General features: G+C 34.6%; 1 protein-coding gene across 1 annotated transcript; it reads left to right on the plus strand.

Annotated features, from left to right (window-relative positions):
* The first annotated feature begins 15,465 nt into the window (after positions 1–15,465).
* LOC143620446 (calcium/calmodulin-regulated receptor-like kinase 1) lies at positions 15,466–18,449 on the plus strand. Its single transcript, XM_077092145.1, has 6 exons — positions 15,466–15,864; positions 15,937–16,090; positions 16,610–16,736; positions 16,808–16,893; positions 17,709–17,984; positions 18,112–18,449. Exons 1-6 carry the CDS (start codon positions 15,548–15,550, stop codon positions 18,436–18,438), a joined length of 1,287 nt encoding a protein of 428 aa, XP_076948260.1. The 5' UTR covers positions 15,466–15,547; the 3' UTR covers positions 18,439–18,449.
* The last annotated feature ends 412 nt before the right edge of the window (positions 18,450–18,861 follow it).

Raw genomic sequence — 18,861 nt, forward strand, 5'->3', positions numbered from 1 at the left:
ACAACATTTTTTTTCTCTTTTCTCAGGGGTATGTTATAAAATATATGTTGATTGTATTAGACCACAACCGAAACCGGATCCACAACCCGATTCATGCAGTTAACTTGGTCCATGGTTATTAATTCAAAATTTGAATTAGTTTGAATATTGTATTATTTTTTGTATTGATTTAGTCTTCCTTGATTGCTATATTCTTTCCTAGTCTTTAGCCATTTATAGTGTATTTATACTTTACCTATTCAATGAAATAATTATTCCATTGCAACTTAATATGCTATCACTACCCACCACCCTACATCTTCAGTTTCCGGCCACCTTCTTCCAAAAGCATGTCTATTGAGAACAACCAAATCACATCTATTTCTTCCATTCCCATCACATCCACCTCTAAAATATGGCAAAACAGAAACAACTCTCAAACTCAAGGCATACTACCAACCCCACATCAACCCAACAACTCTCGACCATTCTTAGAAAAATGCCAATTTTGTTTTAAACAAGGTCATTCTCTCACCTTTTGTTATCCATTCAAAACGCTAGACCCAAACATAACCCTTCCCACATATCAACGGGCCACTACTCAACCACAAGCACATATTATGGGAATCAACAGTAATAGCACTTCCAACCCCACTTGGTTATTTGACAGTGGAGCTTCTCACCACATTACCAATGATCTCAATGCCTTGTCGTTTCACACTCCATATGATGGTAATGAGGAACTAATCATTGGTGATGGTTCGCCACTTATAATAACTCATATAGGCTCTATTAATCTTTCTTTTCCCAATGTATCTTTCACATTAAACAACGTCCTTTGCGTTCCCGTCTATCTCACGTAATATCATATCTATATCTTGTTTATGTATAGATAACAATATACTAATTCAATTCTTCTCTTTCAATTTTGTTATCAAAGACTCCCAAACTCATCTACCACTCCTAAGGGGAACAATTAGTAATGGCATTTATGAGCTTCAATCTTCAACTCGACCACCTCATGTTTTTCACATGAAGACTAGTAAGGCTTCCTTTTGGCACCATCGCCTAGGACATTCACATTCCAAAGTAATGCAAAATTTAGCATCATCTATTTCTTCAATTTCAGATTTTCATGATCATTGTAATTCATGTTCCATCGATAAGAGTCATAAACTACCATTCCATATTTCTTCAATTACTTCTGATGCACCATTAGAAATCTTGTTTTCCGATGTATGGACCTCCCCGGTTCCCTCTCTTGATGGATTCAAATATTACATAATTTTTGTGGACCACTTTACAAAATACATTTGGATCTATCCTTTAAAACACAAATCGGACTCTCTCGACGTTTTTACTCGTTTCCAACGCCTAGTTGAAAAGTATTTTCAATCCAAAATTAAAACCCTGTTTTTCGATAACGGGGGCGAATATCTTAAATTGTCTTCCCACCTATCCTCTTGTGGTATATCTCACCTCACATCCCCGCCTCACACCCCGGAGCATAACGGCTATGCCGAACGGCGCCATCTCCACATAGTCGAAATGGCTTTAGCTCTTCTATCCCATGCAAAATTACCTATCAAATTTTGGACTTTTGCATTTACAACCGTAACTTACTTAATAAACCGACTACCTACAATTAATCTAAATAATGACTCACCCTTCTATCGTTTATTTCACAAACAACCTAACTACGACAAACTTCGTTGTTTTGGTTGCTTATCTTACCCGTGGTTACGTCCCTACACAAACCACAAACTTCAATCTTGTTCAAAACCATGTATTTTTGTAGGTTATTCATCCTCTCAAAGTGCTTATCACGTCGTTGACCCTCTAACGAACCGCATATATACTTCTCGTCATGTTCAATTCATAGAATATATTTTCCCATATGAATCTCTACTTAATAGCCCTACACCCCCTACCCCACATCCAGACAACCTACTCCCACTCACTGTTCAATTTCTCAATCCCACCCAACCTACTATGACAACATCCCCTCCTTTAAATATTTCTCTTACTCAAGGTCCCACCACAACTCCAACAATGATCACGCCTCCCTCAACAAGTGTTCATGTTTCTCCTGCCATACAACCCGATACCAACAACAACCCTATCGATTCTTCTAATCTCTCACATGAGCCCTTCAATTCATTGGATGCATCTCCATCTCCTCCCTCTGGCTCTCCTACTACCTCCAACTCTCCCATTACTCCCGCTATTACGCCACCAATTACTCATAACACTCGAAAACCAAACCCAAAATATCATAATTTCGATTTTGTTCTTTACACAACTACTCTACAACCATTCACCGAACCGTCCAACATTACCCAAGCTCTTAAACAACCGCAATGGCGTAAAGCCATGCAAGATGAGTTCGATGCTTTGCCTCGAAACCAAACTTGGACTCTTGTTCCCTCAACTTCGGCATCAAATATTATTGGTTTTAAATGGGTCTTTCGAACCAAATTTAAACCGGACGGCTAGGTTGAACGCCTCAAAGCACGACTCGTTGCTAAAGGCTTTCACCAAAGACCCGGCTTAGACTATGTTGAGACTTTTAGCCCCGTGGTCAAACCTGCTACTCTCCTTCTCATACTTGCCTTAGCCACCTCACATAATTGGTGTCTCCGCCAACTTGATATAAACAACGCCTTTCTTCAAGGTTCTCTAACCGCATCTGTCTACATGTCCCAACCTCCGGGTTTCGTCGACCTTCTCATCCTACCCATGTATGCAAGCTCAACAAGGCAATTTATGGCCTCTGTCAAGCATCACGAGCTTGGTACAATGAACTCAAAACCTACCTTGTTTCAAACAACTTCAAACCCACTGTTTCTGATCCTTCCCTCTTTGTCAACAAGCACACATCTTCTCCCATATATATTCTTGTTTACGTGGATGATATAATTATTACAGGTCCCAACTTGTCTCTCGTTAACAGCTTCATTCATTCACTTGCAAAGCGTTTCTCTCTGAAAGACCTTGGTCCTTTATCTTATTTCCTTGGTGTTGAAGTAATTCCTCACACCAATGGTTTGTTCCTTTCCCAAAGTAAATACATACTTGATCTTCTTCATCGAGCAAATATGAGTGATTGTAAGCAGGTAACCACACCCATGTCTACCCTCGACCCACCTACTAAGATTGATGGAAAACAATTAGCTTCTCCAACCGAATACCGTGCCTTCATAGGGGCTCTTCAATACCTATCATTGACCCGCCCTTATGTAGCATTTACTGTTAACAAATTGTCGCAGTTTATGCACTCTCCCACCGATCTCCATTGGGCAGCCCTAAAAAGGCTTCTTCGTTACTTACATGGTACAATGCATCATGGACTTTTAATCCGTCGTAATTCACCTTTGCAGTTGCACGCCTTTACGGGGCCGGTGACAAGCTTACGTACCGAAGCACAACTGGATATATTGTTTATCTTGGTTCAAACCCAATATCTTGGAGCTCTAAAAGGCAGCAAACTTTAGCTCGTTCATCCACGAAAGCCGAGTTTCGAGCAGTTGCATCCACTAGAACTGAAGTACAATGGATCATTTCCTTACTACATGAACTCGGTTACAGATCATCGGTCAACCCTGCCATTTACTGTGACAATCTAAGTGCCACACACTATTCGGCTAACCCGGTATTTCACTCTCGCATGAAACACTTAGCACTAGACTTTCATTTTGTTCGTGAGAAAGTTCAAGCCGGCACAATACGAGTTACATACATTTCAGGTGATGACCAACTTGTAGACGCTCTCACCAAACCCCTACTTAAACCACGATATCAATCTCTTGTGTCCAAGATTGGACTTCTCCCAAGCATATTAGACCACAACTGAAACCGGATCCACAACCCAGTCCATGCACTTAACTTGGTCCACGATTATTAATTCAAAATTTGAATTAGTTTGAATATTGTATTATTTTTTGTATTGATTTAGTCTTCCTTGATTGTTTTATTCTTTCCTAGTCTTTAGCCATTTATAGTGTATTTATACTTTACCTATTCAATGAAATAATTATTCCATTGCAACTTAATAGCTTGTATGTGTGTATGTTATAAAATATGTGTTTGTGTATGTTGATATTAATGTAAAATGTGTGTATATATAATAATAAAGAGAAGGGGGGGGGGGGGGGGCTGGGCCTCAATAATTCAAATAGGAACTATACGGCCCGTATAGTTCTATACGGGCGCAAAGGTACGACCAGACAACCTAGGACTGCCATAACCATATACACCATGTATAGCACTATACACGGCATATTAGGGGCGTCTAGGGTGTCCCCAGCAGGACCCTTAAATAAACAAAACACTAGCTACTGTAATGAGTTGCATGAGAACATGGGCTTCCGGTGATTATGCGATTGTTATTAGTCATAATCCGGATAATGGCACCACAAGGTATATATAGTTTAATTGTTTAGGATTATTATATCGAGCGAGTAATGGTAATTAAAGTTTATTTTCAATGCTCTAATTTTTTAGTGATGTTTTCTTCACGTGTGTTATTATCCTCAACCGAATTAACCAATCGGTTTACAATTATTTAGGATTATTAAATCAAGCGAGTAATGGTAATTAAGGTTTATTATTTTCAATGCTCTAACTTTTTAGTGATGTTTTCTTCACGTGTGTTTTTAGCCTCAACCGAATTAACCAGTCGGTTTACGTGAAATGTAGATATAAAACACGAACTGGAGATATAAAAATCGGAAGTATATGAAAATATGAATGGTAGGTTCGGTTAATTTTGGTTAACCGAGGGGTACAAAAAGTAACCGTAACCGTAACCGCTTTTCGGTTAATTTGGTTATCGGTTAATTTTGGTTCGGCTCCGTCGGTTTTTTCGTTTGGTTCAGTTTCATCAGTTTTCGGTTCGGTTATTGCTCACTCCTATATTTTAGTACGAAGCCATGTTGATGTTAACTAAGGGTGCCAACTGAGAATCCTTTTATATGATTTTTTGAAAATGTACAAACGACACATTATAGAAGATTAAAGATACGAATACCTCATGCGGAATAATGGTCTTTACTAGATGGAATGGTGAATAGAACTTCTGCTTAACTGGAGCAACATTACCATCATTTAATGCCAGCTAAAAATGTTAAATAGTTGCCGTAGTTTATTGACCTATAAACACATACTTGACTGAAGAGTATAGCTCTAAGCGTTTGTGGTAATCAGTTGTAGTTCTCTCATGGAACCATAAACATTGTTTATGCCTTTTGTTGCATTTACATAAAGTATCTATGATGGATAGAGCCGTAATAATGATAGAAGTACAATGGTTTACAACAAGTATTTACGATTCTATCATTTGTTGATGAGGTGTTTGTAGGTGAGTGAGGTGTAGCAGTGACTTAGCATAATTAGCATTTAATACGGGTAATTAATGAGAGTACTGTAGTTGTTCTTTTAACCATTCTGTTTGGAAAAGTCACCATAGCATGATGTGTTTATTATTTCTTTTATGATTGGTAGGTTTTACATTTTCTTACAATCATATTATTTAGATTCCCATGTTTCACCGCTTCGTTTTATGGTTCTTCCATCTCACAGCTACTTTGTTTAGGATTATCTTGACTCGGTAGTTTGTGAGTGGGGCCCTTGCCGTCAAGTTTTTAACTATGTTGTCAAAGGCAAGCCTGGTAAACTGCGTGGTGGTTTCCAAGGCGGCGATTTGCAACTTTTATGTAAAAGTGGAGCTCAAGCGAGCCTTTGAGGCAAACGCACTTGCAAAGAGGCGAGGGTTTCAAACAAATCGAGCTCAATGAAGGTCAAGAGAAGTAACAAACCTGTTTAGCGTGCAATATTCATTGCTGCTTCTTCCTTCTTTTCTATACGTTCTTTACGTTTATTTTCTAACAGCAGGACTCTTTTCTTTTTGACAGATACCTTAATAGGGTTTTATTCTTTGGGTTTTTTTGTTTGAGATTTTTACTTGCTGGGTTTTCCTGAGATTTTTGTTATGATGTACTGATGTTTTGTTTTAACTTACTGTTGATTTTCTTGAGATTTTTGTTTGTTGGGCTATTTCTTTGCTATTGAGATTTTTATCTATTGGGCATTACTATTAACTTTAAATATATCTGTATGTGTGTGTTCAATATAGTCTATACGTTTTTGTATTTTTTACTGATGAGCATTAGTTCAAATTTGCTTTCATACGGGTGCAACCGTAAATATTAAAGGATGAAACATGCAAGCTTTTTATTAGCATTCAGGGCGATTTTTGTTATTTTTTAAGCTCTTGGATGAAACCTAAAGTTTAGTTTACACCTAAAGATTTACTTTATATATTAATATATTATCGGGAATTTCTTGTTTGGGCTAGCGCTATTTTCGTGACTTGCACCTTTGACAGCGTAGTTTCTTTTAACAGAAAACCACCATTCATCTTATAACTGAACGTTTAATTTATAGGGTCAAGCTTCCATCTGGGTCGAAGAAAATTGTGCCGAGTGGCTGTAGAGCCATGATTGGTCAGGTTGCAGGAGGTGGTCGAACCGAGAAGCCAATGTTGAAAGCCGGTAATGCGTATCACAAGTTCCGTGTCGTGGTGTTGCTATGAACCCGGTTGAGCATCCTCATGGTGGTGGTAACCATCAACATATTGGTCATGCGAGTACGGTTCGTCGTGATGCGCCACCTGGTCAAAAGGTTGGTCTTTTTGCAGCTAGAAGGACTGGGCGGCTCAGGGGTCAAGCTGCCGCGACTGCAGCCAAGGCTGATAAGTAGAGCTTTTGAATGGTGTTTGTTATCGGTTTTTATGTTTTTAAAGTTTTGATGTTTAGTTGATTATATTACTATAACTATGTTATTATTGTTAATTTTTTGTTTTGCTAATAACTTGGTTTTTATGCAGATTTTATCAATAGAAATTCACAAAAATAAACAATTTTTGGGTATCTTTGTAGGACTGATTGCATTTATTTTTCTCAATGGCTGTGTGTAAAACTTTTTGGGCCTTGAAATATCGGGATTCTGACTTTGTACTAGACCACTAGTGATGAACCAAACATATGAATGGAAAACTGTTAGCTACTTAGCTATATGCTCTCGGTTTTGATACTTCAAAATAAGACTGAGTGTTGTGGTTATAGGAGGGGCGCCGCGCTGCCCACATCAGTAAGGGGCCAACCAATTTTACGCCAAAGCAACGGTGCCCACCATTCATCATTTCCAAAAAAATTCTGACCGTTGATTGGCTAACTCAATATAGCTGTATCCGTAACACTTGGTTGGAGGCCTCACGCGTTGCAGCGGCTCGAACTTGATTCTCAAATGAACTATAACGCCTTTGTTGTTTTACCGAAAAACCAAAAAATCAAAGTTCTTTCTTTGTAGTTGACTTTAGCCAACGCGTTGCTGTGATAACTCAGGCGTGATCGGTTCAGTTAGTTACGGTGCCGTCATACAAATTTGATGACAAAAGTTAAAAATGAAAAAGTGTTAGAAATTAAAAAATGTAAAAGAATGCAAGAGAAGAAATTACACAAAGTGACAGAATTATAAATTTTGCTGTCACATTTTTAAAGGATTGAAAGTTTAAGAAATGTCTTTTAATATGTAAAAAGTGTAACAACTCACATGCATTAAGAGCTTGCACACCAAGCTAAAAAACTTGTATATATGATAAATAGTGAATATGTGAGTGGAATCTTTTGGTTTTTAATATATATTAGTAAACTTAGCCACGCGTTGCGACTGGAGTGTTGATACGCGTAATCTCATGCATCATGATGAGAATGTTAAAAATACATAAAGTTAATAAAGTTTGTTCTAGTAAACCTCCCACGCACTGCATTGGGAGCGAGCGTTCATACACGTAAACCCACGAGTCACGATAGGAACATTAAGGTTAATAAAGTTTGTTCGCACGCTGCTATGTAAGCGTTGATATGTGTAAACCCGCACGTCATAGTGGAGACGTTAATATAACATAAAGTTAATAAAGTTTGTTTGTGTGTCATGACTTACGATGGGTCAATTTCAAATAAAACTAAATATAAGTAGAAATATATATGAAAAATGAATGAAATATTATTATGCATAGACATGTAACTATAAATTAATTATATATAAAGTAAAAAAAATCACATTATGTCAAACTTGAAAATAATCTTGTATCAAGTATGTATCACATATAATTAATTTAATGTAAAGTTCATATGTTAACGTATTCAACCATCTTGCATACATGTCCAAATTTAATTGGTTTGATATTTTACTATAGAATGAATACTAATTTTTTTTGAGTTAACCACTACATTATTTTTAATATATATATATAATATAATATAATAAATTGGTTATATATACCCATATCCAAAACATTTATTTTTGAGTAGATTAGTCTCCCTCCTATGTGGCTGACGTAACATCATTTTTCATTAACTAACCATTAACCACAACACATGATTCAAAACAGCTATAAAGAAAAAATGATTATTTTATTATTTTCTTATAGTCATAATAAAAATTATTATCTTTTCTTTAAAAGGAAATGACTTAATTATTGATATAAGCACATTTTTACCTATTCCATTGTCACAATAGTAACTTTCATAATTGGACTTTTAAATAAACAAAAATGATTCTTTGATTGAATTTGAATGGTTCATTTTCCATACGAGGGCATTTATTTATAGACATTTACCATAATTCTTTTTTAAAAGAATATAAATACACCCAAATAGAGAAAAAAGAGGGTGAGTTGAGAATAAATCACATGGAACGACGTGCTGGCACACATGCCACCAGACTCACAGGTTAATATATCTTGCACACTCCTATGTACCTTCCTGCACAAGCATGCATGCAATCATTGAACTTGTCTTTGTGCTACTCATAATTCTTCAACATTTTATATTTTAGATCATAGAATTCACAAATTTGCTATCAATTAACAAGTCCGGTATTGGGGTTTCAAATTATTGAATTTACAAATTCATTATAACAAGTCAATTGCTACATTAGTGAATAGCTTTGAACCTTTTAATTAGGGTCGTAAAGAATTAATTATTTTACCCGTGAAGAGATCTAGTTTACAAAGTCGGGAACCTTTCATTAAGAGACATAAGCTGTAGGATATGGTTCACATTTTATTTAAAAATAAAATAAATAAAACCGCTAACGATACTCTCGTTAGTAATGGAAAATATTCTAATACGATACCGTTTACAAAATTGAATCAAGTGAATAAAAAATTCAATTTTTCATATTCTAAAATTGATTCAAACCGGTTTCTCTAGCGTGTACTTTAACGGGTCTTCAGATAATATATTCGTCTTGAGTTATCATCACATTATCACATTTGGTTTTCAACTAAGCTCGTATGATGTATTCTTGAACAATCTTTTATGTAGTCTTCAACGAGATTCTCATCTTCTTGTATGACGAGTGCTTGAGTCATGCCTTCTTGTACGATCCATGGCTACAAGGACGGAAAAACTAATGTTGACGGTTGTGGCTGAGGATTCGTGTTCAACACGGGTCCCTTAAAACAGATTTCAGGCCTCTACTAAAGAGCTCGTCTGTCTCCCAGGGTACAACAGCCGAAGTAGTATGTACTGCCAGGGAAGGCCACGCGCCCGATGTTACACCGGATAGTTTAGTGTGCTAGAACTTGGAAATATAAAGATGAAGTTTAGAGAGTACTCCTATCCAATAATTCTTATAAAGAAATATACTAATATTTCTTTTGATGATCATCCTTTTTATTTAAAACTTCTTTTCTTTTTTTTTTCTTCTCTTTTTAACCAATGCACAAAGACTCAATTTATATATAAACAATAGAACTCACGAAGAGTCTAATAACAAATCCCACTTATGTACATTAATTATAACTTAATTCTCATTATGGACATAATTAAGAATAGTTTCACAAGATGTACATGAAGAGACTTGCATTTGATCTCATATTCAATACAATTTATTTTCAACATAAGCTTCTACCGCTAGAACAGCTACCCAAACGGATCAAACGGTATCAATTTTTATTCTTTTTGAAGGGAAAATTTAGTTATATACTAGAATAGATTAAACCAAAAGGATTTTGTGGTGATACGGTGGTCTTCGGTTGGGTTTGACTGTATTTGCACATGATGTGGCGATTAAGGTAGGACTACCAGCCATAAAGGATCACGTGGACATCTCATAAACGCCATTACTATACTTTCTTCCTCTTTTATTCTTTTTTTTTGCCTTTTCAGAAACAAACAGGACAAAAGAAACTCATAAATATACACGGGAAGGTTCCCAAAAGAGATTTCATTTTTTTCTTAGATAAATAAAAGTTTTCAGAAATGTCTTTAATACGTGTTAGGCCTCAACATATCTTTCATGACATGTTTGGCCACCAAACGCGTCTTTCACGACCTGTTGACCTCCAACGCGCGTCTTTCACGACTCGTAAGCCTTTAACACGTCTTTCACGACCTGTTAGCCTCTAACGTGTCTTTCATGACATGTTTTGGCTTTTAATTTTTTTAATATAACATTATTATAATTTATTTTATACATATTTGGTTTTTTTATAACGTGTAATATATAAATGTATATATAATTTCGAATATGTCGTTAAGACGTGTTTATTTTTTCTACATGTTGTCATAAATTTTTCTCAAAACCGAGTGTCAAATTGACATGAAAATGTTCAATAAATGTTTAATCAAATTTGACCAGGCTCGTTTTAAGTAAAGTTTAAGACAACACGTAGATAAAAATAAACAGGTCTCAACTTCATGCATTAAAGTTATTAAAAAACCTAATATGAGTAAATTAATTATAATAATGTAATAATAGAAAAAAAAACAATTAATAGGGCAAACATGTCGTGAAAGACGCGTTAGAGGCTAACATGTCGTGAAAGACGCACGTTGGAGGCTAAAATGTCGTGAAAGAGGCATTGAGGCCTAACGCGCCGTCAAATGAGTGTTTGTATGGAACATTTATGAAAACTTTTTATTTATGGGGACAAAAATGGAATATCTCTTATAGAATTAAGATTATAAACTGATTTACGAGATGTGTTATAAATATTTTAACATGCCGAGGTGTTTGCAGCCTAGCAATACCGCTTTGACCCGCCCTAAACACAAGAGTAAATCACAATATTGGTTTAGAAATAACAAAACATGCAAAGAGATATGTCCATAGTTCACATGATGTCAAGCGATACCAAGATATGTAAAAAATTGTGTATCAAATAGTTGAAGATTTTAATCGCAATTGATGAATAAGTTGTAGATTTAAACGTAGTTTTAGAAATGTGTGAGTGAACTAGCTAGCCTGTCTAAGAATAACAAAATATTATTGTATAAGTTATGCAAATTATAAATATGAAGAAATTACTTAAAATCATCCTTTAAATAAATATAAATATCGCCGATGCTAAATTACCATACTAACCTTGCCAAACCACATGCAAGTTGAGTGGTGGGTCACCATTTTCCACAATCCAACTCTAATCCATATTCTTGATTAAACATATCCCATCACCCTTTTTTCCATGAAATACTCTCTTTTTTTAATCAACTACTTTTATTTATCTAAAAGAAGTCTCTTTCTAAACTCGCGTGATATCATAAGTTTGTAGTTATATACTCCACAACGAAGTTAAAAAAGAAAAAAAAAATTATGTATAACTGTGAGAATTGTATATCTTTTTTTAACTTTCATTGTTTGTTATATAGTTAAATAGCCGTTTACCTCATTTTGTCATTAAACCTATATATATCTTGCCGATTTATTTGGCTCACCTAATTTGCCACCATTTTATTCATTTGACACACCCTTGTATTTATTGCTGATATGCACTTAAAGCACTTCATATGATACTTAATAAAGATGGTATTGTATAGGTCATATTACATTATTACATAACATAACATGATCATTTTGAATGTTTGGTATGTTAAGATAGAAAGATTTTAGTATGTTATAAGTAACTAGTGTGTTCCCGGCGCACTTTGCGTGAGGAACTCGACAACGGATCCGTATATTAAAACACGAATACACAAACACATCGTAACAAATATCACTTCGACACAATAAAATAAAAGTTTATCTAACTATCAAAACAATTTGGTTAGTATTGGTTCGGCTCATTACGACATTGATGTGGTACCGACACTCAATATGTGGTTACAATACAAAAAAAAAATATTCTATTGTGAAAAAACTCCGTTTTCATCGGAAGTATATAACTTATCGTGAATACAACTTCGTTTTAATGGCATGACATATAAAAATATGAGCATATACTAAAGTTTTTAAAATATCGTATGCTAAACATTACCAAATAATCAATAACTTAAAGGTATAAGTAATAACAAAAAGCTATATGAGAAGAAAAACATATGTTAAGGTACATACTAAAACCATGAAAACTTTAGGATGTTAAAGTGAAAAGTAAACAAAGTTTAGCAAAAAAAAAATATCATGGATCAAAATTTAAACAATTTAAAACTGGGGGGGGGGGGGGCGCTAAATTGAAACAGTAAAAAATTTCAAGGACTAAAGGTGCAAAAAATTAAAGTAAACTATAGTAGTATGTTTCCTTTAATATATAATATAATTATAACTTTTTAGAATAATGTGTTAACCCTTCAATAAGCATAATAGATAATTAGTAGCGGGTTACAAAACAGAATAATGACCTAATGGCCTAGTGGTATGGTGTTTACCCTTTCAAAATGAATGTTATGGGTTCAAGTCTGTACAAGGTTAGAGAGATTTTAATGGAAATAAATTAGTTGTTAAAAAAAAGTAGTAGGTTGCTCGTTGTGAAGGGTGGGAAGGCGTCATTGATCACCTCACCCCGCCAAACCATAACACCCTCTAATGCCATGCTCTTCAAACCCCCCCCCCCCCCCCCCTCTCCGGTGCTATCACAATAATGGCACTATCACAACCAATCCCTACTTAAAAAAACAAAAGAAAATTAAATTAAATCTAGTTAACTACCCGTAGTACTTAAATTAATGGTGATTAGTTAGCCTATATGACGGTAGCATGACGCGGTAAATAACTCTTGCTGAGTTGCTGATTATCATATAACACATAGCCTGGTTAAAAACAAATAAAGTCGATACACGATTACAAAAACCTATAAAGTTATATATTTAAATTCAACCCTAGTATTAAAATAATTACTAATTTTACAACTTGAAAGCGGGTTTTGTGGATAGTTGACGGTGGGGTATGTTTGTGTTTAAAGTTACACACTTTTAAGCTGCAAACTCGAGGATTATAAAATTATTTTAACGCCACAAATTGTATTTATTAATATTAATGTTAATATTACCCTGGTTATATAGTTTTAAATTTAATAACTCCTCGCCGTTAAAAAAAAGGCTTTAACTATTTAATATCATACCCAAATAATTTTTAAGATGCTCATACATTTATAACAATAAAAAGTAACAATTATTGATTATACCGGACAAGACACAAAGAACTAATCGTTCTTTAGTAAACCAGACAAAACATGTGAAAGCTAGATCAAACCCGATGAACAATTGTTAATGCATGTCGCCTTTTTTTGTTAGCCAACCGATTTTCAAAGCCAAACGATCAATTAAACCGCTTCATTTGTCGTTTTTGTTCTTAAAACATTAAAACCAAAGATAGATTAAATCTAATAATCCAAACTATTATCATTTGGTGGAATACTATAAAAACCATCAATGTAACTAATAATACTTGTAATTTTTACTTACGTTATAACGACAAAAACATCTTACTTTAACTAAAAAGTAAATCCTCATGCGGCTAACTTCTCTTTTTCTTTTGTTTCATCACAAAACAATTTACAACATCTCTACCTTGATGAAAACAATTTTTTTAACAGTGTTTGGAACTATCCTAATATTCAATATTCAGGTGAGCCTTCTTAAAACGTGATGTCAATCATCCATGCTGATTTTGATGTCTCCAGGCCTGACTTACCCAGAAACATCATCAAAAAGAAATCCACCACCGTCAAAAAACTCACTTGAGTCAAATTACAAATTTGAGAATATAAGGATCTCAAGCTATTAACGATCACCACTACGTTATTAGACCAAAAGGCCCTTGTTATGGAAACTAGTTGATTGTTGTTTAAGGCAATAGAAAGGTGAGATAAAGTAAGACTATTAATAACAAATATAAATAATTATCCAAATGAGGAGATAATTATTAATAATTAATAACTGGGATGACGTAAGAAGAAATCATTCGCTTGCAATAAAACCCTGAAACACGGTATCACCTTAATTCACACGCTGCTGCTCCATCACCATTCACCAAAGAACAACCAAACCAATTCATTTCTCACTTATAATATTTTATTAATTCCAAATATAAAACCATTTGCAGTAGTACGCATAACATGGATTAATCACTCATCATCCATCATGTTATGATTCTCATTCCCCCAATGTAACAACTCTAGCCTTTTCACTTCTATAATCCATCGTCTCAACAGGTAACATATATATATATATATATATATGAATTATCAATTAAACCTTTGTAATTTGTGTGTTCTTGACTGTTGGTCATGCGTGATGTGGAAGGTATGGTGAGATTAGACGTTTATAAGTAATGACGTTGACAAGCTATTATTATTCGGTGTTTGAATAATCATCTAACAGTACTGTTTATTAGATAGATAGATGATAATAAACCAACTGTGACTTTTTATTATTAGTTGCGTGTGTTTTCTGGTGAATAAAAGTAAACCAACACATCAATTTCGTCAACTTGAAGATATTTTTGGTGCCAAATTATTATTTATTTATTTTTATAGTTTTTGATATGAAGTTGCACCAATTATCAAGCATTCTGGTTTGATTCTGTGGCTCCGGTTTAGCTCCATTCGATATCGAATTTGCGTGTTTCTTCTTATTGTTGGACCCGAGATCTGGATTCAGTGATTTTATTCTTTTTTTTTTTTTTGTGTATTCCTCTTTTGACTTTTTGCTCTTATTGTGCTGTGGTGTAAAGAACGTGGTGTGTTGCGTGCCTTGTTGCAAATATTCTTATGTTTTGATTGTTGTATTTACTCCGCTGGCAATTTCTGACACAAACATGTTTTAACACCACGGAGATAAACAGGTTTGGGATTGGGCTTAGCAGGTTTAAATTCGTGTGTTGAACACAAGTAAACTTGTTAATGACTTGTTTGAACTTGTTTATATTTTCTTAATTTTTTTTCTGAAAACAAAAAAATATATATATATTCCCTACTTATTGGATGTTATGATTTGATTTTAGACTTTTATGGACTTTTGTTTCAAATATGTTAAGGATTATATATTAATTAAAATTTTTATGAACTTTAGGCAACTTTTGTTTCACTACATATTTGATTTTTTATTGTGTCCCTAAACATGTTTGTGTTTGGAAAAATGACACGATTAGTTATCGGGTCGTGCTTGTGTCTGACCTGTTATGTACAATCCAACCAAATTCGCATGAATTACTTACTAGTTGTATTTCACAGGTGTGTTGATGGATGAAATGCTTGTGTAGAAAACATTAAAGTGTTTGTAAAGAGATGAAAGCGAAATCATCGGGTTTAATCGTTGGGATATCGATCGGGGTGGTGATTGGAGCACTTTTGGCCATAGTTGGACTGCTGTGCTTTAGGTTTAACAGGAAAAGATCTCAGATTGGTAACAGCAGTTCTAGGAGAGCATCAACCGTCCCGATTCGAGCAAATGGTGTGGATTCTTGTACGGTTTTATCGGATTCATCAATGGGTACAGAGTCATCAAGAACATCTATTCATAATAGTAGCATGACATCTTGGTTTGGTGGGCCCAGGAAGTCTCATGTGGTTGCAGCTTCTGGTATTCTTGAGTATTCATACAAGTATGTCAAATGTTATTTCTTTAAGTTCTATATTCTTGCATTTTACTTATATGGATTTTGTTGATCATACAGAGATTTACAGAAAGCAACAAGTAATTTTACTTCTACGATAGGCAAAGGGGCGTTTGGTTCTGTTTATAGAGCTCAGATGAGCACTGGTGAGACGGTTGCTGTTAAAGTTTTAGCAACTGATTCAAAACAAGGCGAGAAAGAATTTCATACAGAGGTACTGGTCAATACATCATCTTACATTCTTTAGTAGTTTAGTTAAATTGAATATTAATCACTTAGCTTACCCTCTATTTGAAAAATCAAAATTATTACTAAAATAACTTGGTTTTGTGCCATTTAACACATTATTCATAACTGACTATAAAAGAATTGTACAAAATGTGTTTCTGGCCAAGCCAATTCCGCCGCGTGGCAAATTGCATATTTTGACCCCTACCCATCTATTTCCCATCACTATTCACATAAATTCTTAACATATTGTGGTAGGTCTGCAATTTATTTACTAGACAAGTGGATCAAGAATTTAGAATTTCTTTTGCAAATACAGCTCAACAGATGCTAACAAACCCTTGAGAAGTATCTTTTTTAAATAATATTATTTGGTCAAAGTTGAGCTTTTTACAACAGTTGGTTAAAAAGAAGTCTTTTTCCAAACCATACTTCGACAGGAGTCAAAATACTTCTTTGGTTGCTTCATTTAAGTTTTCCCTTATTTATATATATTTATTTTCAGGTTATGTTATTGGGAAGGTTACATCACAGGAACCTTGTGAATTTGGTAGGATATTGTGCAGAGAAGAGCCAGCACATTCTTATATATGTTTACATGAGCAAAGGCAGTCTATCTTCTCATCTGTACAGTAAGTGGTCATATAGCATTGCTCCAATAATTTAATCATTTTATTAAATTGCATAGCTTTTTGGATTTCAGGTGAAAAACATGAATCATTAAGCTGGAATTTAAGAGTTCAAATAGCTTTGGATGTTGCAAGGGGATTAGAATATCTCCATGATGGAGTAAGCCCTGTTCTTTCTTCTATCTTTTGAGGTGTCAAAACGGGTCGGTTTGACCCCACACTCTTGACTTTTTCCCCATAAAGTTATGACGATTCTAATAATACTGATTAAAGACATCTTGTGTAGGCCTGTAAATGAACCGAACAAACTTGAACCGAGCATGTTTGTGTGCATTCGTGTAACTTTAACTGAACAAACAATCGAACATGAACAATTAAACGAATGGGTTTTCTTGTTCGTGTTTGTTCGTTATGCGTTCATGTTCGATCATTAATACTATAATTGAACAGTTTACAAACGTGAATGAACATAACTGAACATAGACGAGCGAATAGAAACGAGCATAACTAAGCAAGCACCATAAAAGTAAACATAAATATCAATCCATTGGGGCTAAAAATAAAAAAAAAAGTAGACCAAAATGTAATGGGTCCGAAAAAATCAAATGAATATATAAAACAAACAAACTTAAGGAAAAGTAAACTAATGAACATGAATGAATGAAAAAACATAAGCGAAAGAACATTAACGAATTCAAATGAAGTAGCATAAGTGATCATTCACAAACATAAACAAACGAACAAAACATGTGTTCATGTTCGTTCGTTTATTAAATAAACGAATGCTTTACTGTTGCGGGCCTAATTTGTGTTGTGACTTTTGACCATATGACCCGTCTCCTTGTAAGTTAATCTTTTAATGCTACCAATTATGTATAAAAATAACACAAACAAATGGGCATGTTTGAAAAATAAATGAGTCAAAATTGGTTGTTTAAATATAATGCTTATAGACGTTTTTTTATATAACTTCAGGCGGTTCCTCCGGTTATACACCGAGATATAAAATCTTCCAACATCTTGTTGGATGAGGCAATGGGTGCTAGGGTAGCTGATTTTGGGCTTTCGAGGGAGGATATGATTAATAGAAACGCCTCAAATATTCAAGGGACTTTTGGATATTTGGATCCTGAATATATATCAACACGAGCTTTCACTAAGAAGAGTGATGTTTATAGCTTTGGAGTCTTGTTATTCGAGCTTATTGCCGGCAAAAACCCTCAACAAGGTCTTTTGGAGTTGGTTGACCTTGTAAGATCTCTCTCTCTCTCTCTCTCTATATATATATATATATATACATATATATTTAATTATTGAAATTAAAATACATGTTTTCTTTCAACCTTATAAACATATTGTATTTCATGGATATAAACAGGCTTCATTAAATACCGGAGGGCAGGTTGGATGGGAAGAGATAGCCGATTCCCGACTTGATGGGAACTTTAACGAGCAAGAACTAAATGATATGGCAGCACTCGCATACAAATGTATGAACCGAGCACCAAGAAAAAGGCCAGCAATGAGGGACACGGTACAAGTGTTGTCTCATATATTAAAATCCCGACACAATAGAAAACAACACAAACGTTCTACATCGGATGTTGTGATTAATATAGGCCAGTCTGACCGCCAAAATTCAATGAATAGTGAACACCGTCGTGTTGAGTCCATGGACAGCACAGCTGATTCTGTTGACGTTTAGGGGTGTTTGGATTGTGGGTATGGGTTTTAAAAGTAGTGATTTATGACTATAAACCAAAAACCGACGAAATGACTTGACCTTTTTTTCCTCATTTCATTTGAATTTGTTTATTTGTTTTGTTTCTTTGATTTGTTTTGTTTTGTGTAACATATTTGACCATTTTTACCAACAACCGAGCATCCAAAGCACATAGCTCGGGTTTTGGTGTGGTCTTGATGGAGGAAATTAGGATTCAAATTTCAAATGAAGTCTTTGGTTTTACCTTTTGTAAAATCAGATGCTTTACGGTGTATTATGATAGATTAGATGAAAATGAGTCGGGTACTCGTGTTGGTAGAACTTGATCCATCAACTATTTGTCCATTTTTTCATTTTGTAAAAAAATAATATGAATGAAAAACGATATTGATGCTATAATATTAA

This window comes from Bidens hawaiensis, unplaced genomic scaffold (genome assembly GCF_021521415.1).
Source record: "Bidens hawaiensis isolate Kalapana, Puna unplaced genomic scaffold, B.hawaiensis_p1.1 tig00002572_1, whole genome shotgun sequence".
Lineage (NCBI taxonomy): Eukaryota > Viridiplantae > Streptophyta > Magnoliopsida > Asterales > Asteraceae > Bidens > Bidens hawaiensis.